Consider the following 23,316-nt stretch of genomic DNA (forward strand, 5'->3'; position numbering starts at 1 on the left):
CTTCCATATTGCAGGCTGGGCTTTGAAATGGCTAGACCAAGGCTTGGAGAACTTTAAATCAGCCTAAATAAACAAGTCGAGACCTGGACTTGTGCGTGAAGGCCAGCCCAAACTGATTCATCACACACACCATCTTGCACATTTTAGGCTGATGTCCAATTGCTGCCTCATATGAAGGTCCATAAATTTTGTAAATATTTATTTAAATTTTTTACTTATGCTAAATGGATAATTAAAAAAATTCTAAAAATTGTATTTCGTGCTTTAGATATTGACTTGTAAGCCTCTCCATCAAATTTGACCATAAATTTATACACCCCATCTATAATCTATATAATTAAAATAATTTTTAAATTTTTTTACATAATTTAAAAATTATATTCTCTATTTATATTAATTTTTTATTATATAGTTCATATTTATTAGAGTTTTTTAAAATTAGTTATATTATTAAATATTATCTTAAAAAATAATGAATAATTCAATACTAATAAAAAATAAATATATGAGTTTATATTATATCTTAGGTATTATATAATCCATATAAAAACTCTGATGCTTGTCTATTTATATTTATTCTAAATATCTTCCCGTCCCTTCTCTCTTTTTATTTTTCATTTTTTCACTTCTATACAATGTCCTCCTAAGAGATCACCTTTTTTTGTTAATGTCTCTCCCCACCAAACGCTCTGCCACTGCCACCGCCACCCCCTCTAGCTCCTCCGCCAGCGCCACCTCTAATTTTCCTCCTATGAAGAAGGCCAAGTCCCAGGCTGTCTCTGCTTGCTCCCCTCTTGACCATTCCTGTAACAAGAACGGCCTCCATCACTTCAGCTCCGGCACTACAGCCGATAACGACGTCGTGTTCGACCCCTCTTCAATGACTCTCGATGACGATCCCAAGCTCCAAGACTTCTCTCCTCCCGCCGCCGCTAATTTGTCCCGCAAAAAGGCCACCCCACCTCAGCCCGCGAAGAAGCTTGTCATCAAGCTCGTGAAAGGTACAATTTTTTTTTTCTTAATTGCTGCTTGGCTTTGATGATAAATTTAATATGTTCATTGCATGCTGTGAGTTTTTCATGATTTAATGAATCATCAAAGGTTTTACTCTTCATTTTTTTCTCCTCCTTTTTGGGTTTATAGTTTGGGCATAAATTTGTTTTTGTAGTTGATTGAATCAATGTGGATTTTTTGTAAATTTGTTGGCAGAGCATAAAACTTGGATTTTGGGATCTGGGTGATGGGTTAATAGATTTCAATTGCGAGCAAATCGAGCTGTTAATTGAGTATTCAGAGCTTAATTTCCTTGCCAAATTTAAGGGAAAATGCTACACTCTGCCATTTTTGGATCTGGGTAATCACTATCACATCCTTATATTGCTAATGGCTTGCACTCAGCTAAGCCCACCCAGCTCCGTCTGGGGTAATGACGTGTGTTAGCAGAGAAAAAGCTCTAGGCAAGTCTATGCTGCCAAAAAAGAGCTGATATAGCGACACAAATTTTGTATTGTACTCGTGTCTTCTTGAGTTCCTTATAGTTTCTTTTCTTCCTTCCAACAATTATATGTTTTACAGGTAGGTTTTAAGTAGGCCTTAGGTTGGCAATTCTGTTTCAAAAAGAATAAATTTAGATTGGAAGCATTTTTATTTTTCATCATTTAGTGATTTAATATAGTACTATTGCATGCACATTGACGAGTGCTTAGCCTGTTGTAAAAGCACAATTGTAGTGAAATCCAGTGTTTCTTTTTGGCATTTCTAAAACATTACTACTTGTATTGTACTGAATAGTTCAAGAGTAACAGGTTAATGCATTATTCTTGTGACATCTACCCATATTGCTCCCTCATTTTACATTCATTTTCTGATTGGATCAACAGAGCACACTATGAATAGCATCATGGAATATTGAGTTCTGGAGTTTGAAGTTTGTAATAATAAATGTGTGGATATAATAATTATGTTTTATGTAGCTAAACCAACACTACCTGCAAATTTTGAGGAGGATACATGGGGAAGACTGCAGTCGGCTATTAAAGCTATATTCTTGAAGCAACCAGATTCCTGCGACTTGGAGAAGCTTTATCAGGTGGATCCTCCTGCATTTTGTTATTATTATTATTTATTTTTTCTTTTTTGTGAGTGAATTATCATTTCATATGTGAATGTTTCCCATTAGGCTGTCAATGATCTTTGTCTGCATAAGATGGGTGGTAATCTTTATCAGCGAATTGAAAGAGAATGTGAAGCCCATATTCATACAGTATTACAATCTCTGGTTGGACAAAGCCCAGATTTGGTGGTTTTCTTATCCCTGGTTGAGAGATGCTGGCAGGATCTATGTGACCAAATGTTGATGATTCGCGGTATAGCCTTGTACCTTGATAGAACATATGTGAAACAAACCCCAAATGTACGTTCATTGTGGGACATGGGCTTGCAGCTTTTCCGGAAGCATCTTTCATTGTCCCCTGAAGTTGAGCACAAAACTGTTACAGGCCTTTTGAGAATGATTGAGAAGGAAAGGTACTTTCTAAAAGTTTTAAAACCTAAGATATCCAACATATTAATATGTGTCAATTTTTACCCCACCTTATGATTTTACCATTTTTATCCCCAACTTTGGTTGTTGGTGTTAGTTATAGCCCATCTCTTGTATTGTGTTCTCTTCATGTAGGCAATTAGCACTATACTACACGAATATAATGTACCAAGTCAATATGTAATAAGTCTTAAAATACATGTTACTTCAACAATTATCAAAAATTGAAGAAAAGAAGTTAAACACCAAATACTAAATGTTCTAATAAATTAAATTCCATGATGTATCTAACTTTTGAGAAATATTAATTTTGCTTGTGTAATTCAAATCTATAGATGTGAAAAGAATCAAACAATCACACAATCAAAGAATAAACACGAAAAATAAATAATACACAGATTTAACATGGTTCACTAATTTGCCTACGTCTTTTCTTATTCCTATGTGAATTTTTAAACAGAATACACTAGGAAAATATTGTATATTTATATGTCCAGAGAAAATATAAAAAAGACCAAATAATTCTCAAAAAATTGGATTTGCGATTATGGGTACAGTCCATAATATAACAGTAGGCTCCATTTCTCAACAATATAATGTCCATTTAACGCTATAAAGCATTCATTGGCTGCAGCTGTCACATATCGCTACCTCCAAGATTGGGGATACAATTAACAAACTTAGGCACAGGGGGATTGGAACAAATATTTGGAGTATTATAAAGTGATATGGTTGTCTGCATCTTGGATCTAATGTTTGAGTGTCTTTGTGATTTCAGGTTAGGTGAATCAGTTGATAGAACTCTCTTAAACCATCTATTGAAGATGTTTACTGCTCTAGGAATTTATGCTGAAAGCTTTGAGAGACCATTTCTGGATTGCACGTCTGAATTTTATGCTGCTGAAGGCATGAAATACATGCAGCAATCAGATGTTCCAGATTACTTAAAGCATGTGGAGGTAGTTTTTCTTTTCTTTTTTATATCATTGCTCTGTTGTTTAGTGCATATGTTTCCTTGAAAAGTTCATAGGTTATGCATTCTTGCAGATTAGGTTGCAAGAAGAAAATGAAAGATGCTTACTCTATCTTGATGCAAGTACTAGAAAGCCACTAATAGCAACTGCAGAAAGACAGCTTCTTGAACGTCACATATCTGCAATTCTGGATAAGGTCTGCATATTTTTGCCTTCTACAAATATTCAAGCTATTTTCACATCTTTAAACATTTATTGTTTCTTTAATATGTATAGGGGTTCATGATGCTAATGGATGGGCACAGAATTGAGGATCTTAAGAGAATGTACTCATTGTTCTTAAGGGTTAATGCCCTTGAGTCATTAAGGCAGGCTCTTAGCTCATACATACGTAGAACTGGGCAAGGCATTGTCATGGATGAAGAAAAAGATAAGGATATGGTTTCATGCTTGTTAGAATTTAAGGCTTCTCTTGACACAATATGGGAAGAAAGCTTTTCTAAGAATGAAGCATTTTGCAATACTATAAAGGATGCATTTGAACATCTAATTAATCTTCGTCAGGTTAGTGTGCCTATATCTTGGTTTTTCTCTCACTGATTCCAGTGTTGTGTTAGCAATATGGTAAAAGTATGGATATCTAAGTGAGTTGTATAACTTGTGATACAAATGATATAATTTATGGTAAAACATGTTAAAGTGGTCAGAATTAGACATAAAATCTGATTTAAATGATGGATAGTTATTCATTCTGTTGTTATTGATTGTAATGGAGTCTTCCTTAGCTAATGTTAAAGCAGACTCTTGAATAATGTTAATGTGAGTCACCTTTTCAAAGTTGTTTATATTCCTGTAACCTTGTCGGCAAGAGTGTCATATTGCTGGACTACATAGTAATGCAATGAGCAATTGAGAGAGCCGTCTACACTTGCTTTTTTGGTTGGCTGGAATCCAAGAAAATGAGAATTGCAGGTATTGCTTTGGAAGTTGATGTTTCAGCTTATAGTGTGATAGGCATTTGGAAAATCTAGGTTTGAAAAGGCCAAAAGTAGATGAACATCTTTGGAAGTAGGTTGCTAGAATCTAAATTTGCGCAGGAAAAGGAGAGAGGTCAAGTTTGAGTTTGGTTGATGGATAATATAAAGGGGATGGCTTAAGTCTAATATTTTCAAAATTGGAGTTTTTGCTTTTTTTGACTTCCGAGAAATCTAAAAAATCGATGATTTAGCAATTATAGTCTTCAGTTTTCTGGTGTTTAGATTCTTTTTTTTTTTTTTAAAAATGTCTGCATGCTCCAAGTGTTGCAGAAAAAAAATTTGATGAGCAGACAACTGCTAAGAGTCTTGATAGCCACTAAACAGGTGATTACTGAAATTGCTGCTCTAAACAAGCTGCTAAATGTTGCCCTTGGACTATGGAGTTTTAACTTCACTTTTTATCTTCCAAACGGGTCTCATCTTTGCAAAAATATCACCATAATATTGGTGGATGTCATTTATGTTTGTAGATAATATGAAGATTGTATACAATTTACTAATTTCACTGGATTGATATTTCATTTTTAGAGTGCAAGTCATCAATTCAAGTAAGTTAGTAGCTTGTGATTCTGCCGTACATTAGTTACAACCTGATCCCTTTTGCACGCTTCTACATCCTTGTGGAAAATTGTGCATTTTGTGTGCATACATGTTAGATTGTAACCTTGCTTTCGTTTGCTGACATAAAGAACTGTGATTTGCAGTATTCCTTTTTAATGCTGTTCCCTTTGCATATTTTGAAGAATTTGATTCCTTCAACAGAAAAAAATTCAAATGCTTGTATCCTTATATGAATAATTGGAATTGAACTTTCCTCCTTCCTTGTCCTGAAAGAAACATAATATGCATTCTCTTGATATTTAAAAATTTTAAAAGAAAAGTTACTACTTCACCTGTATATCATTTGCGTGCACATGTCTTGTGCTCTTAGAAGTTTATCTGCTACTTGCCAAAATACTGTTGATTTGAGCAACTGTTAGTCAATGTCTAAAGCATGCAGTATAAGGAATTGTTAATCCAAATAGTTGATGTCAATATCAGGTAATGCTTCTGGGTCAGCCAGTTGGCACTGCTGATTCTGTGATATTATTCTCGAGTTTCCTGGCTAAGAATTTCATTTTTCCCCTCCCTTTAATAGAACCGACCGGCAGAGTTGATTGCAAAGTTTCTGGATGAGAAGCTTCGTGCCGGAAATAAGGGGACTTCTGAAGAGGAGTTGGAGGGTACACTTGATAAAGTATTGGTGTTGTTCAGGTTTATTCAGGTAACTTTATATCTGTTTAACTAGGTTTAAGGTGTTTACTCTAGCACTAGATTTTTTAAATCATTTGTAGTTGTGATCTAACTAAAATCATGCTGGGGTATATGCCAACTACTTTGCTGTTTATGAAGGGCAAGGATGTGTTTGAAGCATTTTATAAGAAGGACCTTGCTAAAAGACTACTATTGGGAAAAAGTGCCTCTATTGATGCAGAGAAATCTATGATATCAAAGGTTAAGGATATAAATTTTTTTTGTATCTGTTGCTTAATCCTCTTCTATTAATTATATTAACAAGTTTGCATTCCTATTGCAGCTGAAGACTGAGTGTGGCAGCCAGTTTACAAACAAACTTGAAGGAATGTTTAAGGTGTGTATGTTAACATAAATTTTTATTCAGGGACTGATTTTTCCATATTGCCTTTAAGACCTAAACTGCCAAGGTGTTAGTTTATTGCTACACAATATAAATTTTTGATATAGCACCAGAAAGAGAGAGGCAGACGCAGACACAGGGAATAAATCCTTAAATAGTATGAGAATCAATTCTCAATTATATTATTTCACATATAATCATATCAAGGTCTATTGAATAATAGAAAACATAGCCATATTTATAGAATTAGGAATCCAGATCACATTAGAATTCTAGAACCCTAATTCAGCCCTTAGGAATACTATATGAAATTAAACAGGAATAATAATAAGCTTTGTAATAATAAAATCTGTAAATAATGAAATACTAAACTTACAAATTTTACAAAACTAAATTCCCTAATTGGATTGGGGTCTTCATCTTCCCATACTGCATTAATTTCATATAACACAGTCATGCAATGGGACACTGTTTTTTAGTCATTAACCCCAAGAATTTTTCATTTTGTGGTCCCATGCATCTGAAATACTCAGATAAAGTTGGGATATTTTTTTATCCTAGTTCGGGAATGTTTCCCTTAGGTTGCAAAATGTAACCCTGTTTTTTCAAAGAAAATGCATTGTATAACATGTCCCCATGTGTACTGGATTTGGCTATTGTCAACCCCCAGCAAGTTCCTCTAGCATGATGCCCGTGTTTATAACATGCAATTCATATTTATAATTGAATATTCATTTGCATGCATGGTTTTATATCGTAGCTGTGGCTGTGTTCGTGGTAACTGGCACAGGTATTGGAAACAGGCTTATACTGGTTATGAATAACAATAACAGCCTGTCGCTACATGAAAATTTTTTTGAAACGATACAGTGCTGATGAAATTGATAGATATTTGAAGATAGAATTAAAACTGAGATATACAACTAAATAATAAGCTTAAATATCAAATGAGGATATCAAATTCCATTATTCTTGGGCATCATTAGTTTAATCAGTTTACAACAAAATAACTAAATAGGAAGTAAAGACTAAACTTATTACCACCAAAATGAGTGTCTGGGGGGTTATCAGTGATCTAGACTTTGATTTAAAATTAGGTTTCTAAACATACTTGTGAAAATTAATTTCAAGATTTAGTTTCATGATTTTTTTTCCTTAACATTATCTTGGAAAAGCCTAAATTTATCCTTATTAAAGCCTAAAACATTCTTTATTGTTTTCTCGTTATTTATGTGACTCCTAAAAATGATTCAAAATAAAAACCAATTACTCAACCTTTACGCTCATCAGGGAAATGAATTCACTTGATTCTGGAGAAAACTGGTAGAAAGTTGAGATAAAATGGCAAAATGCTTAGAGTGCAGTAAAAAAAGTTTCCTTTTTTTGTTGAAGAAGAGCTGGATGGATAACCCAAGATAGTCTTCTGCCCTCTAAGGAGGTCCTTTTGTTGCCCTCTAGGGGGGGGTCCTTTTGTGTGTTGTACGATTTTATTGATAGGTATTAAACATGATTTTTAGCTTGTTAGGAGAGGTTAAAATATACGCTTGAAAGCATTTTTGTGCGCTCTAATATGTTGTCATGTACTTGTAACAAGTAGACTGTTTTAATAGGAAAAAAGCACACCATGGCAAGTTAGTTTTTGAATATGCCACAATTTTCAGGTATGGAGGAATAGAACTAGGCAATTGGAATGGAAAATACTGCATATTGTTACAAATATCCATTAGATATCTCTCTCTTTAACACGTACACACATGCCAACCATACTGTAACTTCATCTTGATATCCATATAGGATAAAGTGCTTCTTTTGGTAAACATTTTCGCAGGATATTGAACTATCAAAGGAGATAAATGAATCCTTCAAGCAATCATCGCAAGCCAGGACAAAACTTCCATCAGGGATTGAGATGAGTGTCCATGTCTTAACGACAGGGTACCTATAGAAACCAAACTTTTAGATTCCAAGTATGCATCGTATTTTTAGCCAATACATGGCCCCACATTTAATTTTTGGCTGGTTGACTTGGTGCAGGTACTGGCCTACATATCCACCCATGGATGTTAGGCTTCCTCATGAGCTGAACGTCTATCAGGTTGCACAGAGTTACCTATTGGCATTTTTTAAAAGAATTTTTTAACTTCCAATCAAATAATCTTTTATGAGTATTTAATAAACAATTACCTGATGCCATACTTCTCTACATGCTACAGGATATTTTCAAAGAGTTCTACTTAAGCAAGTATAGTGGCAGGCGATTAATGTGGCAAAATTCATTGGGTCACTGTGTGCTGAAAGCTGAATTTCCAAAAGGTAAAAAGGAGCTGGCAGTATCTCTATTTCAGGTTGGTTTCATAGTCTTCTACACATTTCTTTTTCTTGGTCTTCTGTTTTTTGCACCTTTGATTTCTCGATGACCTGCACAAGTGGGCGCATTCTAATTGTTCAGGGCTTTATTTGTTGTGTGCCAGACTGTCGTTTTGATGTTGTTTAATGATGCCCAAAAGCTTAGTTTTCAAGATATTAAGGATGCTACTGGCATAGAGGACAAAGAACTGAGACGGACTTTGCAGTCTCTTGCATGTGGCAAAGTTCGTGTCTTGCAAAAGGTAGGTGGGTGGTGTGGCGGTCATCTGCATTGCAATAATTTGTACATTTTGAGTTCTCATTTCTTTTTCTTATAAGGTGGTAGATGTTAGTTTTCCTGGGCCTTTTTATCATTAAATTTGTATTTGACAGATCCCTAAAGGGAGGGATGTGGAGGATGATGATTTATTTGTTTTCAATGAGGGATTTACTGCTCCTCTATATCGGATAAAGGTGTGTAATTTTTTTCATTTTGGCATCTACAGTGGCTACCAGGTGGTGTTAAGCTTTCCTAAATATTACAAGTGAAGAAATAATGCTTTACTCTCTTAAAGCTTTACCATGTTACAGCTCTCTGTTGATTACTTGGCAATATTGTGGTTAACCTGTATGCATTTTGTTTTGCCAATCCTATATAGAGGTTGAAGCTAACTTCCATTTATGAATGCAGGTCAACGCAATCCAGATGAAGGAAACTGTAGAGGAGAACACAAGCACCACCGAGAGAGTATTTCAAGATCGTCAATACCAGGTTCATCTTTGCAAGATAACTGCTTGTGTGCTGTTAAAAGTTCTTCTAAAAAATGTTGAGAATTAGCCTGGTGAACCGTGTGTGATGTTGCTAAATATATTACAGGTTGATGCTGCTATTGTTCGGATAATGAAGACGAGGAAAGTACTAAGTCACACACTTTTAATTACTGAACTCTTCCAACAGGTAATTATATTCCATTTTTATCTGTCTCGCATAAACTGGGTCAATGTGATACCCAAGCCATGCAATGCCAAAGATTCTCTATGATTGAGTTGAATCTTGAATCGTATATTTTCTTCTTCCAAGTCAAAATCTTAAATGTTAAAAATTTGAATCTTGTACTCGTTCAAATCCTTGGATTTCAAAATTCTCATCAAAATGCATGCTGATTGTATATTGACCTCTTTCTCCATTATGGAATGGAAATTCTACCATGTCGGAACTAAACCTGTCAGTTGACTGGACTGACCCCATATTTTAAGCAGTATGATATTGTTCGTTTTGATGAAGAATTTTGCATCTTAATGTTGAACAGCTGAAGTTTCCTATCAAGCCAGCTGATTTGAAGAAAAGGATAGAGAGCCTAATTGACAGGGAGTACCTTGAGCGAGACAAGAACAACCCTCAAATATACAATTACCTGGCATGATCCATTTTGCCTCAGTTAAACAGGAAAAATTTGCTTGTAAATGGCAGGGGAAATGTGAGACCTCATTGAGAGGCAATTGAGTCCCTGTCAGATGAATGTACAGTAAGTTGTAGTGGTTTAATTTTGTTGCAGTCAACACTCTAATTGTAAAGCATATTTATCTTCTTTTTCATACTTTTTCCTGCTGTAGACTTTGAGTTGCTTAAAAGGGGAAAAACGGGAAATTATTTGAAAAGAAAAAAAAGAAGTCAGAGATTTGTACAATTTGGATGGAAGTGAGAGTCCTTGGCTTTGACATGTTTACCGTTGCTGATGCCTGGTCCCTCCCCCCCCCCCCCGGCCAAGAGGAGGGTGGTGATTCCATATGGGAGGATTTGATTTTGCTTTTTAGACAAACGCATAAGAATTGGATAACGAAAATATTTTTTTTTATCAAGAGAAAAAATATTTTTATGAAAATAATTACTATTAAATAGTGGAAAATATATATTATTTTTAAAATATGTTTTACAAAAATTATTTTTAAATATATTTTCTTCACGCCAACAACGAAGTTTTATTGCTTTCGAGGCGAGGAAAATGGATCAAGACTATAGAGTATAAGGTGGAAGAAAACTAAAATGTATCGAGTATTTCAATTTGTTAATCTTTGCTGGCCTTAATGGGATTTAACCGAGTATGGTGATAGTTTTTTTCAGGTTTAGGCTCCTTTCCAAAGAAAAACACTCAGCTTTTTATGTTGCAACATAAAAGATTTAAATTTTTTTTTTTAAAAAAAAAATCTAGCAATATTAATAAAATTTTTGAAGTGTAAACTAATGTATTTAAAGAAAACCATTTTCAAGAAAAATAAATTCATTTTTGCTTTTGATAAAAAACTTTCAGTATCTCGAAAATAACTTTTTTCTTAAATGAATGAGCTTAACTAAAATTTGAAATACTTCGTTACGAATCAACTGCCGGTTCCTGCCGCCGTCAGTGCCGCGTCTATAAGTTGCTAAGTGATCACACGTAATCCGATTTCATATCTATTCCTGGAATGTGGAAAAAGAAACGATTTTTAAAGAAGACAACATAAAGAAGAGTCGGAATTCCTGTTTCTATAGGACTTGGTAACTGCACTATAATTTTGATCGACATTTCCGTTTCTCTGAAATACCACCATTTTCCTTTTGGCATCAGTCAAGATCAGATTGTATTGGTTGGAATGGATGAAGCAGATGATTCAACAACAGCAGCCTTGGGGTAGGGGTTGAAAGAGTCCTGGATGTCTGGAAGAAACAGGCGTTCTCATTTGGATCGTAATTGATCGAGGCGTCTTTTGAGGCAATGTTTGCAGGCGATCTCTATAGTATTCATCCGAGTACGGCTCCTGCCACTGCTATCAATGCAGTCGTTATCGCCGCCATCCTCTCTCAATTGATTAAAGCTTTGAGAGAAATTTCTGGTGCTTTCTCGCCAGAAATGGACAGTTAATTTTGGTTGATTCTTACTTCCTGTGGATTGATAGCCTTAGCCACGGAAGGCAGTAAGCCTGGACCAAGACCAATACCAGCCCCACAATCAGGGCCACGCCACTTCCTCTTCATGAGCTTAACGATATGAAGATACAAAGACGCCAAGTTGTGACAGAAAACTTGACAGGATTTCACGAACTTGTACATACAAAGCACAAACAGAACCAGGAAGTTCAACTAAGAACATCATCTAAACATTTAGTCCTTTATATTGGCAAATGAGGCTTAAATATAAGGTTCAAAACCAACCATATTATTATATTAACTGAAGTGAAAATTGAGCTGGGAATGACAACCATATTATTGATAAATTTGTTCTACATGCAGCCATTAGCACTCTACAGCTTTCACAAATACATATAGTTACAATTTATTCAATAGTATGCAAGTCAAGATGCAAATATCACAGAAAAATTAGGCAAACAAAACCTGAGAGCTTGAGGGTGTCAAGTCAGAAAAACCATCTGGTGGATCTACTACATGCCATGTAACACTGAAGCTCAACTTCTTTTCGCAACTGCTTTTTTGCTTCAGCTTAGAGATGTAACCCACAGCAACATGCAGATTCCGACCCACAACGTAGATTTTGCTATTACAGGCATTCACAGCAAAGGGTTTGCAAATTTGCTCCGGTAATGGGGGCCCTTCTATTGTTTCCCAGGAATCTGTTTCCATGTCATAAACCTTGAGCTTCATCCTCTCAAGCTCTGAAACCACGAACAAGCGCCCATAGACTACCACACTTGAACCAGTCCAGCCCTCTCTCAGTCCAACAGCCATATTCTCCCACCTGTCAGTTCTTGGATCATAAACTTGACCCCTAGGAGAGACGAAAAAAGGCCACAGCCAGCCTTCCGTCACTAGAAGCTTCCCTCCAAGAACTGCTGCATCATAAGATGCCATATTTGTTCCCATGCTTGCAATGGGACGCCAGTTCCCCTTAACAGGGTCCAAAACCTCTGCCGAGTCAAGCTCAAACAGATCAGTACTGTTTCCTCCAGCTACATATACCATCCCATCAATTACTCCACTTGCAAAAAATGATCTGGCTGCAATCATCTGATTCATCACAGTCCAACGATTCTTTTGCATCTCATACTTCAAAACTAAGTCGAGGGGGCAATCCACATCGGAGACCATGCCCCCACAAACAAAGAGAGTACCATCAAGGGGTAATGAGGCACACCTAAATCCATGAGGGCAGACCCTGTCCTTACAGGGCATCACTGGGATAGTGTGCCACGAGAAGTGGGTAAGATCTAGAACTCGCCACTGAACCTTTCCAGTGCATTTGTGGAAAGCAAAGACAAAGAGCCAAGGGTCCTTGAAGCCTAGTTCCTTTCTACGGGTGAAGAACCGCTCCTTGTTACCAAGTAGTAAATGCCATCGCTTGCAAACTGTCCTGCAGGCTGCATGGCTTTGGACTGGAACCCGGAGAAGGCAGTTAAGGGCAACATCATCAGGAAGCCCAGGAATTAAGGGTTCACCTTGGAGGGATAATTCAATCTCTGATGTAGGATTCAACAAGGAAGATTGGATCATAGCTAATCTAAACTTAGGAGATAATGCCATCTGGGAATCTCCTAGCTTATATACAGGTGCTTGTTCAGACGATATACGAACTCTTTGCATCTTGGAGAATTGAAGGGAAAAACTAAAACCTTTCAGGTACACTGAGAAGGGCCTCGTTCGGATATGAAATATGCTGTCTATGCTGTCCCAAATTGTTACATCGAAGAATTACAATGGACAGCCAAATTCAAGTCCACAGCAAGGGATCTAACATTTGCTTTACCATTTAGTGCAAACACAAGATAATTCTCCCCCATAAGAATTAAACAAAGCAGTAACTCCATCTTCACAAATTCCCAACAAGAACAAAGAGAATCAGATTACCCATACAACTCTCCAAAAGAATTCAAATTCACAGCATCCAAAGCACATAGCTTTTTAAAGTCAGCACAAACCCACAGCTCCTCATCACCACTTTGGCCTATCAAGGTACCAACTTGAGAGTCTAAGCCTATCATGCCACTGCTGAGACAAATACTACATATCCGAAAGGAAGATCAGTAGCCCAGATAACAACAGCACATCAAAAAGCAGCCCAATTACAAAGGCAGCCTTCTAATTGTAGCAAAAACTAATAATCATCAGAAATTGAACCCGCTAATCAGCTGGACATGAAAATTTAACAGCCAGTACAAATTGATAAAAGGAAGAAAACATAACACAGACCAAATCTGGCGTCACATATGTCGGAAAATAAACTAAAAACAGCAAGAACAATTGAACAAACCAGCATCTGAACTTACAAAAGGAGAAATTCCTTGAATATTAGTTATAAAAAAGGTGACTTTTGATGGGTATTTGTTCTTGTTCTTTGCATAGAAAGGTGACCCAGAAAATCACTCGTCCTCTCTTAAGGAAAAGATTATATAAAATCCTTGTGGGAAATGGAGGTTCAATGTTTGTAGTCTTCTAAAGCCACCAAATTCCCCGCACTAATGGGCAGTGCTGACGTGTCAGTGGAACAGATCTTGTCTGTGCCCTTGATTGAGCGGGTCACGCTTTCTCTGGGCTGGCAGCTAACTGATACAGTTAAAGGCGAGAGTTTTAGCCAAAGCCCAAGTGTCCAACGCGTTGTCCAAGGCGTAAGCTTTGGTTAAATACAAGTCTAAAAACAGCGTGCAAAAAAGAAAAATCTGTTGGAAGAAAGCAATAAAGCATTTTTTATTTAGAATTAATAATAAATTTAGCCTAATTTAGTTTGATAATTGAAAATATATCAATAAATTCAGATTGAAGGCTTACTCAATTAATTTCCTATTTAAAAAAAAAAGAAATGGTGGTAATTTAGGCTATTGAGAGCCAGTCCCTAGCCTGCTACATTGTATTATAAGTCAAATATCAAAAAAATTTACTGAACTCTTAAATTTAAACTTTAATACTAATGTAATGAATAAAAAATACCTATATCTATATAAATACAATAAAATTATTCTTGAAACTAACTTTACATAAAAGACAAGGGACATTTTATTAATTTTTAATTTAAAAAGGTAATTTTTAACACCAATAAAAATATGATTATAGTAATTATTAATTAATATTTTTTAAAATTTAATTAATTAAAATAATACTTTATTATTTTTCCAATAACATTTTTAACACGAAATACTATTTTGAATCAAATCACAAATTTTTTTTACTACTTTCCCTATATAGCATTTTAAATAAAAGTATTGTTATGATTAAATTTATCATCACAATATTATCACTAATCAGTCAAAAGTATAATTTTTAGATTTTTTAATTCTTGAATATTATAAAACTGAGTTACGAAATAAAAGCATTAACATTGAATTATGGGAATAATAATGGCACGTAAAAACCGATGAATATCAAGTAAGATCAATACTTAAAAAATAAATATACTAAATTTTAATAGCATAAAAAAGCCATGCAAATCTAAAATCATTGGAAACTTTTAGAAATCAATAAATAATCACAAATATTTCCAAATTATTAACATACAAATATTTGGAGATGGTGAGGAACTTTTACAAATACTTACTACGTACATTCCTTCTCTTTACCTTTTTTTTTTTTTACTTTTTCTGTAAATTTAGATATTATACTTTTGTTATTTATTTTATTAGCGATTTTAAAATTAAAAATATCCGGTTGCAGGGATATGTGTCTAGTTATATTATAAATCAAATACTCAAATTCAACACAAGCTTATTATTATTTCAATTTAGGAAAAATAAATATCAATATAAGAGAATTGTAGAATGCTTGAATATTCAAATAATGTTTCTTCTACCCTTTGTCCTCTGCATTAATCTGATCAATTTGGTTGATAAGTGAATGATTTTGTTTCAGTTGTAAATAACGAGTCATACTCGGGCTTTAGGCAACTGCGGAGAGAAGTTGATCGGCAAACAAACCAAGCAAATCTCGAGAAGGTCCCCCTAACCAAGAGGAGCTTATGGCTCATCATCGGATACGATCAAATTAAAACTAGTAAATCATGAATTGAATCAACAAAATTTGAAAAAACAAACAAGTACACGATTGAAAAAATGCGCAAAATTCAGGATATATTAAAACATTAGCCCTAAAAGCATTCTTCATGTCATTGGCAACAGGTTCCTATGAATGAAAAATCTATAGAAGTACAAGAGATTATACAGATTAGGAATTTGGCATTCATAAAAAGGTTCATCTTGGTTTCACATTCAATAAAATCAGAATAGTACGAGATACATTGCTCCATCTTGTTCTCAGAAATGACTGAACCTCAGAACCCAAATGATCTGTATACCATGACTAAATACATCTCTTTTGGGCAACTTTTCATTTTGCAAGTAGCAATTGCAGTCCTTGGCTCCAAAACTTATCCATGGTGTTTTGGGATGAACAACAGATATGCAATTCATAACAAAAAATAAACATCTACAGTTACATACAAATTTAAGCTGACGTCCTTCAAAATAACCATAGCATACAAAATCTTTGCACTCTGCAGGAAGTTTCCAAAGCTTTATCATGATAACTAAAACACTAGAGAGTCACCAAGGCCAACTTTTACACAACTTCACAAGCTCTAGCATCATGTCCATAATGACAATGAAATAATTAGGAGCAAATCAGACAATAAAAACAACACTTGATGGCATTTTAGCAGAACATGAAAAACAGTTGAAACCAAAACCCAATTCCATATCAAACACACCTCTACACCTAGAAACAAATCTCACTTCACTATCCTAGTTCTTTCTTCCTCCAGCACGTCTATTCACCATGTGAGATTCTTTCAAAGCCATCTCTATTAGCATTCCCAAACAGCTACCTATTTCTACATCATTTTACTTGTCATATAATGAAAATTGCATTGACTCCCAAGTAATCCTCTTTGAGAAGATGCTGAGAACTTAACTTCATAACTAATCAAGCAGATGCAAGATTCAAGGATACATTTAACACGAAACTGCAAACGTTTATTCATAAAGACAACACTCTTGATCCCTTTGTTAAACACATACATAAACTAGTTGGAAAACACACACATATGAGACATAAAGTGCAAAACTACAGATGAAGAGTTAGATCTAAATCCACTTGAACTTCCTCTTTGGCATCAGAGGGAACCCCCAAGCCAGAAGAGGAGTGTTCCAAATCCCTAAAGAAAAGTAGCTCTTTCTGAGGCTTCTCTGTCTGCACAAGAGAAGAGAAGGTAGGCTTTAGCCTTTTTGACGTATTTGTCGCGGGAGCATCCCCAGGGACATCACTCATATACGGCTCCTTATTCCCTTCACAATACAAGGCATCTATACCATCACACTGACCAACTATTTTTCGGCCTAAACATTGACATGGACCCCAAGGAAAGATACCAAAGCCAAAGCCGGGAAATTGATTTGAGCCAACACCTGGAAAAGTATTCATTACAGCAAATGCCGGATATGGAAACTTACTAAGATCATAACACTCAAGGTTCTGCAAGGCATTTTCCGAGATGAAGGGCATTGCATCCCTCCAGGTTAGAAACTCATCAGAATTAAAGCGAGAAACTTCACCAGTGCCTGAACAAAATGAAGATTCAGAAGGGAATCCAATGGTTAAAGGGGAAGCAAAGGTGTTTGAGGATGTGGTTCCATTTCTAATTGAAGGAATTGCGGCCATGATTAAGCAACTTGGATGATAAATTTCAGCACTGCCACCAGTAGTAGGAAGATTTGGAGACATGATAAGGTTATATTTACCATTTGCAAGATTGTTACTGGTGAACTTGCTAGTATTCACCAGGCTGTTTTCATGCAAGCAGCAACTCTTATAGAAGCTGAATTGAGAAGCTTCCTTGTCGAAGAAAGGCAAACTTTTCCTAGCTTCGGAGGAATTCTCAGGTTGGAGGTTGGTGAGGGGATTAAGGTGGGTGCCCATAATTTCAATAGAATTACTGGAAAAACCAGAAGAATTCAATCCCTTCTTTGACTTAATCTCCCCTTGATGAACCCTAAGATGGCCACCAAGAGCTTGATGGTTGCTGAATACTTTTTTGCAATAGAAGCATGAATGGGCATCTGCATGCTTCTTTGCTTTTTTTTTACCAGTAACTAATAGGGAACACATTGTTGAAGTTGAAAGATACTCTAAGAGCTCCTTTAGAGAAGAAAAGATGAGAACTCACAAGTTCAAGGAAACCTTGTGATAAGCAACAATGCCCCACTTCTTTTTTCTTCTTCTTTCTGGTTGAACAAGACCCTACTTCTTACCGTCCTTTATATTAATTCAAGAGGGAGAAACGGGTCATAGCGGTTAAAAGTAATTAATATAAACGACAAACCTCATAGTATTAATTTTATAAAAGAAGCCACAAAATGCACAAATGAGAAAAGAAAGTTGCCATTGAAAAGCTGCATGCAGAAACGGCTTCTGACTGACCTCATCGGCAATGAGCTACATTTGGAATAGCCATAAATGCCAAACGATGCATGAAAGCAATGCAAAACAAATGTCCCGCCTGTGTAAAGGGTATCCCAACGACCGCAAGGTCATTAAACTACCTGTCACTTAATCTTCTGAATTTGTTAGGGGCAATTTTGGAAGTTATAAGATGACAAAGAACGAAAGCAGGCCAGACGTGTTAAGCAAGCCCATCATAAGCTTAGGTCAAAGTGGTCATGGAAATTATTGGATACTTGCACTATATAGTACCTAATACACTCCAATTTCATGCAATAAGCACATGAGATAACAAGAGAATGCTGGTCATTTGATTCATTTTACTCTTAAAGTAATACTTAACCTCCAAGGCTTGCATACCCAATTATTCTTACGTCCTTTGGGAGCTCGAGAAGAAACAAAATCAATAAGAATGACTTTCATCATGCTTAAAAGGTCTTTACCTGAAAAACCAAATTTCTAAAAAAATTGAAATGGCATCTGTCAGAAAAATTTTATGAAAGAAACTTCCTACAACTCACTATCAATAAAATGTGACCAGATAGTTGGCAACCGAAACAAGTAATGAACATAGAAACACATATGGAAGTTCACACACAAGAAAGTTGGCAGAAAATTAATTCTCTACTGACCAGGGTTTAGCACAACAGTTCACTGTTTCTAGAAATTAAAATTTAAATCAACTCTATCATAAATGTGGACGACAAAAATGAAATCATCATAAATTACAGGATTACAGTATCATGGCTATTAATTACCTAATAATGTATATTGCTAACAAGAGTATTTTCCTATTCATCGCCTTCCAGGAAAAAATTTGCCACTAAAAACTTTTTCTTCTTTAATCTTTGCTATTAGATATTGTTCAATTTCCTTTCAGGTTAGATGAATTAGCATTCATGTGGCCATCATAGCTAGGAGATTTCAAGAAAAATGTGAGCTTTTGTTTTTTTCCCCATGGAACAGGATGAAGTCCCTAATGAGATACAATGCATGTTAGCCGCTGAACTGTATCCTTTTCATATCAATTATCAACTTCTAAGCTTGTCTAGTTTTAATTTTATATATTCCTTCCATATCTCAATATTGTAACTGAACTTACCTTAGCTTGTAAAACTTGTGATCTTTAATTCAATCATTGATGATCCCAACACTTCAAGGAAGAATTTGAATACCGATAACCCAGAAACTGAAGGTGCTCAATACTCTTTTTGTAGTATGACTTATCTCCTCTCAGTTATCATAGAAAGAAAATTTGTAAATATGCAGAGACAACTACACAAATGAACTTGGAATTGCAATGCATGTTGTCATTCAATTTTTTCAGAAATATATGAAGCAACCATTCAACTTGATAAGTATTCAATTTTGAACAATTTCCATCTACATTAACTGAAAATACAATAGCATTATTGTTATGTATGGTAAGACTATTGTACATCCAGAAATACTCAACAAGCAAATGTACACAAGACATTACAATTTGAACAAGTAAAACTTTCTAAATGAAGGATGAGCTTACTACTCATATCCAAGATAATATCATATGGTGCATGTTATTTGCAGATGGCATTATCTTAGAGGATGAAACTAGTAAAGAAGTTAATCAGAAGTTGGAGTTTAGGAGGACTCTTGAGAGCAAGGTTTTTGAGCTAAGTACTAGTAAGACAAATTAATGCAGTGCAAATTTATCTCCCAATACAAGGAATGGAAGTGAGGTTCATTAGAATGAACTTATAGTGCCTAAATCAATATGCAATCAATTCAACTATTTAGGTAATAGGGTATAGAATAATGCAGCTACAGGTCAGGATATAACCAAAAGGATCAATGCAAAATGGACATACTGAAGGAATGAAATGGTGTATCATGCAACCCTAAGATCCCTACCAAAGTGTAAGGTAAATTTTACAAGACTATGATAAGACTAGCTATGGTATATGGGAGTAAATGTTGGGAATCTAAAATACAACATACCACAAAATGAGTGGCAAAAATATAGATGGTAAGATGAATATTTGATAAAGCAATTTGGAAAAGATTAGAAATGATGACATCTGTCAAAAAATGGATCTAGAACATATTGGAGATAAAATGAAAAGGGGTCCATTGAGATGGTTTGGTCATGCTCAACATAGAGCATCAAATGCTCTAATAAGGAGTTCTATAAGTTAATAGGAGAAGGGAGAGACCTAAGATGACATGGAGAAAAGACTACAGAGTATCTAAAGATTTTGGATAATGATGCAACTAAGTGCAGAGCTAAATGGGAAAAAAGGATCCATATAGCCAACTCCTACCAGTTGGATTAAGTCTTAGTAGTTGTTGCATAATTTCCTTAAACAACAGCAAAAAAGGTGTGATCTAAGTTTGCAAAATGTAACAAGAAAGCCCCTAGCTCTATACCAACTTCAGCTTGAAAAATGACAGTCATCAATAAAATCAAGGATCTTGATAAATCCCTAACCCCCAATACCTAGATAAACACAATCATGAAAAGGGAAAATACAAGTAGCCCTAACAAATTCAATCACTATTATAGGTAATACTGAATCTAATTTTTTATTTCTTATTATCTTGATGACTGCATAGCTCATCTTAAGTACGCTAAGATGGGTATTTAGCCAGTCTAAAAGCATAGCAAATGAAGGATACTTGAATGGATCTGAAACATTCCCAATTTAAGGTTCAAACTTTTATTGAATAATAGTTCATGAGACCAACAATAAGAAATGTAGAACATGATTACATTAAATGGGAAAAAAATGAGATTTTTTCGATTAATTACTAAGAAAGGATCATGAATGCAACACTCAGGAGGTTCATTAAAAGTTAAAATTAGTAACCAAAAGCTTTATTTTCACTGAAAGGCCTGATATTTAAAACACCATGCAAAAGAAACTCGAGGATAGGATATGTAGTTGTTTCTTCAGACGGCTAGTGTTACTCTTATATGTGCTCTGCTCTATTGAGAAACTTGACCTAAAACATCAAGTTTAGTTGTATTAGAGAGTTCCCCAGACCTTTCTTCCTGCATAGTCCCATCACCCCCACCTCGATGGCCATAACATCATCAATTTTATTTGCAAGAGATGGGAGGAAAACAATCAAACAGGTGCCAAACAGGAAAAGGAGTCTCTTGCAACAAAATGCTGATAACTAATTTATACCACTTTCAGTGTCCAATTAGTTTCACAGCACAAACATACCAATAGTTTGAATTATCAATAGCTCACTTACCAGAAAGAGCAGCAGTACAAAAGTGCAAGGTTCTGCTAGGAGTGAAAGCAACTATAATCTTAGTAGATTCAAAGAAATGCCACCTAAAAAATAATAGGACAAAAACAACATTTTAAATGTTATTCACAATCAAAATTATCCTTAACAGCTGCCAAACTAGTTATCCACTAGGCAAGCCCAATTTAGTAAGTGTTACTAAGGTGCGTGCAAAGCCAGGCAAGGGTTCTGAGGGTGCCTAAATCATGGGAGGCGGCCGTCCCACTCTGCAAGCAACAAGGCAATGCTTTTCTAAATAACAGGTGAACCTCTCTTTTTTTTTTTTTTGAACAAACCCTAGCCCTCCCGTCAATTTCAAAAGGCAGCCACAGCAAAGACAAGCTTCTTCCTCTTTCTTTCTCCTAAAAGCAGGTGTGCGTCTCTTTTCTTTATCTTTATCTCCTCTTATCCTTCTTCCTGTATCTTTCTCTTCTTCTCTTCTCTCTCTATGTACCTGGTGCAGCAGATTCCCCTATTTTATCATTTTTTTATAATCTCTCTTTTTCTCTCCTTTCCTCCTCTTTTCTTCTTCCTTTCTCTTCTTCTATTCCCACAACAGCAGCATTTTGTTCCTTAAAAAATTCAAATTTATTTCTTATATTACTTTGGAACAAATAATGTGTTTTTTATCCTTTTCAGTGTGCTTTTTACTTATTAAACTGGTTAAAAAGCATGCATATATAGTGCCTTACTTCACTTCAAAAAGACCCTTACCTAGCCAGTTTTATTTAGTTTACGAGATAATTAGCAACTAATTTCCAGAGACAGCATTTGTATAAATCTGAGTTTGTCCATGACGTTAAAGTTATGAGTGCCTAATAAAGAAATATTATCATACCCATCTTAATTATGTTTATTGATTACCTCATATGATAGTTAATTTCAGTAAGGCTTATAAATCTTATTTCGAAATTTGCAATAGAAGAATAAAAGGGTTCATACCTGCAAAAGGCATTTTCGATAGTCGAGTAGTCTAATGGATATGAGGCATCAAAAATGTTTCTTCAAAACTATACAGCATCAAAAGAAAATGTCAGCATCTATAAGCTTTTACGTTGTTATTTCACCATTCTTATCTCATCAGAATTGCTTACTGCAGCACATGAAAGTAAAAATCACGACAATTACTCCACCACCCAAGAAATCAAAAAGAAAAGAAATGGAAAAAAAAAAAAAAAACTGTTAATAGTATCAAAATTAACACTTTAGCTTCAAACACATTCCTCCAGAGGCGAGTAATGAGCATATCATACCAACAAGCCTTTTGATTGCTGCATTATCGAATAAGCAATAGTGCAAACTAGTTGCTCAGAACTCAAAACTCTAAAACCTTTTCCGTACTCAATAACAGCAAAACTTTCCTCACATCGGGTGTAGGGCAATGAAATCATAGAAACCCAAATGGGTAAAATCGATATGTAGAGGAATCGAAATGAAGCGGTGATCTCTCTAGGTTAATTATAACCCACATTGCAAAGTGCCTAAACAAGCAACCACAACTACAATAGACCAAGTCACCAACAATTTCACAACCAAATAGTTGTGGGCGGGGGTATCTAGAATTGAGCAGAAGCAACAAATCCAGACATGGGTCTCAGAGATTACGGGTAAAGAACTTCACGAGTATACCCCTTATACAAGCAAAACTATATATAAAAGTGGCGTATAAAATTATATACAGAAGCATATCAGCAGAAAGAGAGGGTACCTTCTTTGTCAAAAAAAAAATGGAGAGGTTACCTTGCATGCTCTGTTTCCGGGACTGGTTGTTTTTCCAGGTCACGGCCGTGGCTGAAGTCGACTTTCGCTGAATCTCTGGGCCCAAGCCCAAAGCACATCTGGCTCAGGAATCGAACTTGTAAATAATGAATTAATCCTTTATGAATAAAATAAATAGTGAATTTTTTTAAAACAAATAAATAATGATAAATCTTCTTTTAGTTTTTAGTAAGAAATTGTGGGCATCAGTTGTATAACTAAGTGAATAATATGTATTTAATTATTGAATATTTTTAATTTAATAAAATAAGTTTTTTAAGAATATAAATGTACGTTATATTTTTCATTTTAAATAATTATACAGACCTCTATCA

At 35.2% G+C, this 23,316-nt stretch overlaps 3 protein-coding genes and 1 long non-coding RNA gene across 11 annotated transcripts; 1 reads left to right on the forward strand and 3 right to left on the reverse strand.

Moving 5' to 3' along the window:
- Positions 1-589: 589 nt before the first annotated feature.
- On the forward strand, positions 590-10,148 carry LOC110601716 (cullin-4). The gene is made up of 17 exons (XM_021738977.2): positions 590-1,001; positions 1,974-2,089; positions 2,180-2,526; positions 3,321-3,501; positions 3,590-3,712; positions 3,793-4,080; positions 5,692-5,817; positions 5,946-6,047; positions 6,130-6,183; positions 8,018-8,124; positions 8,224-8,284; positions 8,403-8,534; positions 8,661-8,798; positions 8,929-9,009; positions 9,227-9,307; positions 9,413-9,493; positions 9,846-10,148. The coding sequence occupies exons 1-17, from the start codon at positions 668-670 to the stop codon at positions 9,957-9,959; spliced, it is 2,466 nt and encodes an 821-aa protein (XP_021594669.1). The 5' UTR covers positions 590-667; the 3' UTR covers positions 9,960-10,148.
- LOC122721859 lies at positions 8,016-8,388 on the reverse strand. The gene is made up of 2 exons (XR_006348641.1): positions 8,228-8,388; positions 8,016-8,128 (listed from the first exon to the last, which is right to left on the reverse strand). It is a non-coding gene; the product is annotated as an uncharacterized LOC122721859 (long non-coding RNA).
- A 1,605-nt stretch (positions 10,149-11,753) lies between the features above and the next one.
- Positions 11,754-13,954, reverse strand: LOC110602249 (F-box/kelch-repeat protein At1g30090). Its single transcript, XM_021739719.2, has one exon. It carries the CDS (start codon positions 13,106-13,108, stop codon positions 11,891-11,893), a length of 1,218 nt encoding a protein of 405 aa, XP_021595411.1. The 5' UTR covers positions 13,109-13,954; the 3' UTR covers positions 11,754-11,890.
- Positions 13,955-15,674: 1,720 nt separating this feature from the next.
- Positions 15,675-23,000, reverse strand: LOC110602548. 8 transcript variants are annotated; one of them, XM_021740095.2, is made up of 3 exons: positions 22,964-23,000; positions 22,166-22,233; positions 15,675-21,270 (listed from the first exon to the last, which is right to left on the reverse strand). In XM_021740095.2, exon 3 carries the CDS (start codon positions 17,612-17,614, stop codon positions 16,574-16,576), a length of 1,041 nt encoding a protein of 346 aa, XP_021595787.1. In that variant the 5' UTR covers positions 17,615-21,270; positions 22,166-22,233; positions 22,964-23,000; the 3' UTR covers positions 15,675-16,573. The 8 variants fall into 8 exon arrangements, with proteins under 8 accessions (XP_021595787.1, XP_021595786.1, XP_021595783.1 ...); XM_021740094.2 differs by having other exon boundaries at positions 22,932-22,996; XM_021740091.2 differs by having other exon boundaries at positions 15,675-22,233; positions 22,932-22,989.
- Positions 23,001-23,316: the final 316 nt, after the last annotated feature.

The sequence above is a fragment of the Manihot esculenta genome, chromosome 15 (genome assembly GCF_001659605.2).
Source record: "Manihot esculenta cultivar AM560-2 chromosome 15, M.esculenta_v8, whole genome shotgun sequence".
In the NCBI taxonomy this organism is placed as follows: domain Eukaryota; kingdom Viridiplantae; phylum Streptophyta; class Magnoliopsida; order Malpighiales; family Euphorbiaceae; genus Manihot; species Manihot esculenta.

Excerpts from the sequence above, each read along its gene's own strand:
- LOC110602548 (XM_021740095.2), bottom strand. The coding sequence starts at position 17,614 with ATGTGTTCCCTATTAGTTACTGGTAAAAAAAAAGCAAAGAAGCATGCA.
- LOC110602249 (XM_021739719.2), bottom strand. The coding sequence starts at position 13,108 with ATGCAAAGAGTTCGTATATCGTCTGAACAAGCACCTGTATATAAGCTA.
- LOC110601716 (XM_021738977.2), top strand. The coding sequence starts at position 668 with ATGTCTCTCCCCACCAAACGCTCTGCCACTGCCACCGCCACCCCCTCT. Across the intron at positions 5,818-5,945 it reads TGTTGTTCAGGTTTATTCAG|GGCAAGGATGTGTTTGAAGC; the intron begins GTAACTTTATAT and ends CTGTTTATGAAG. Across the intron at positions 9,010-9,226 it reads CTCCTCTATATCGGATAAAG|GTCAACGCAATCCAGATGAA; the intron begins GTGTGTAATTTT and ends TTATGAATGCAG.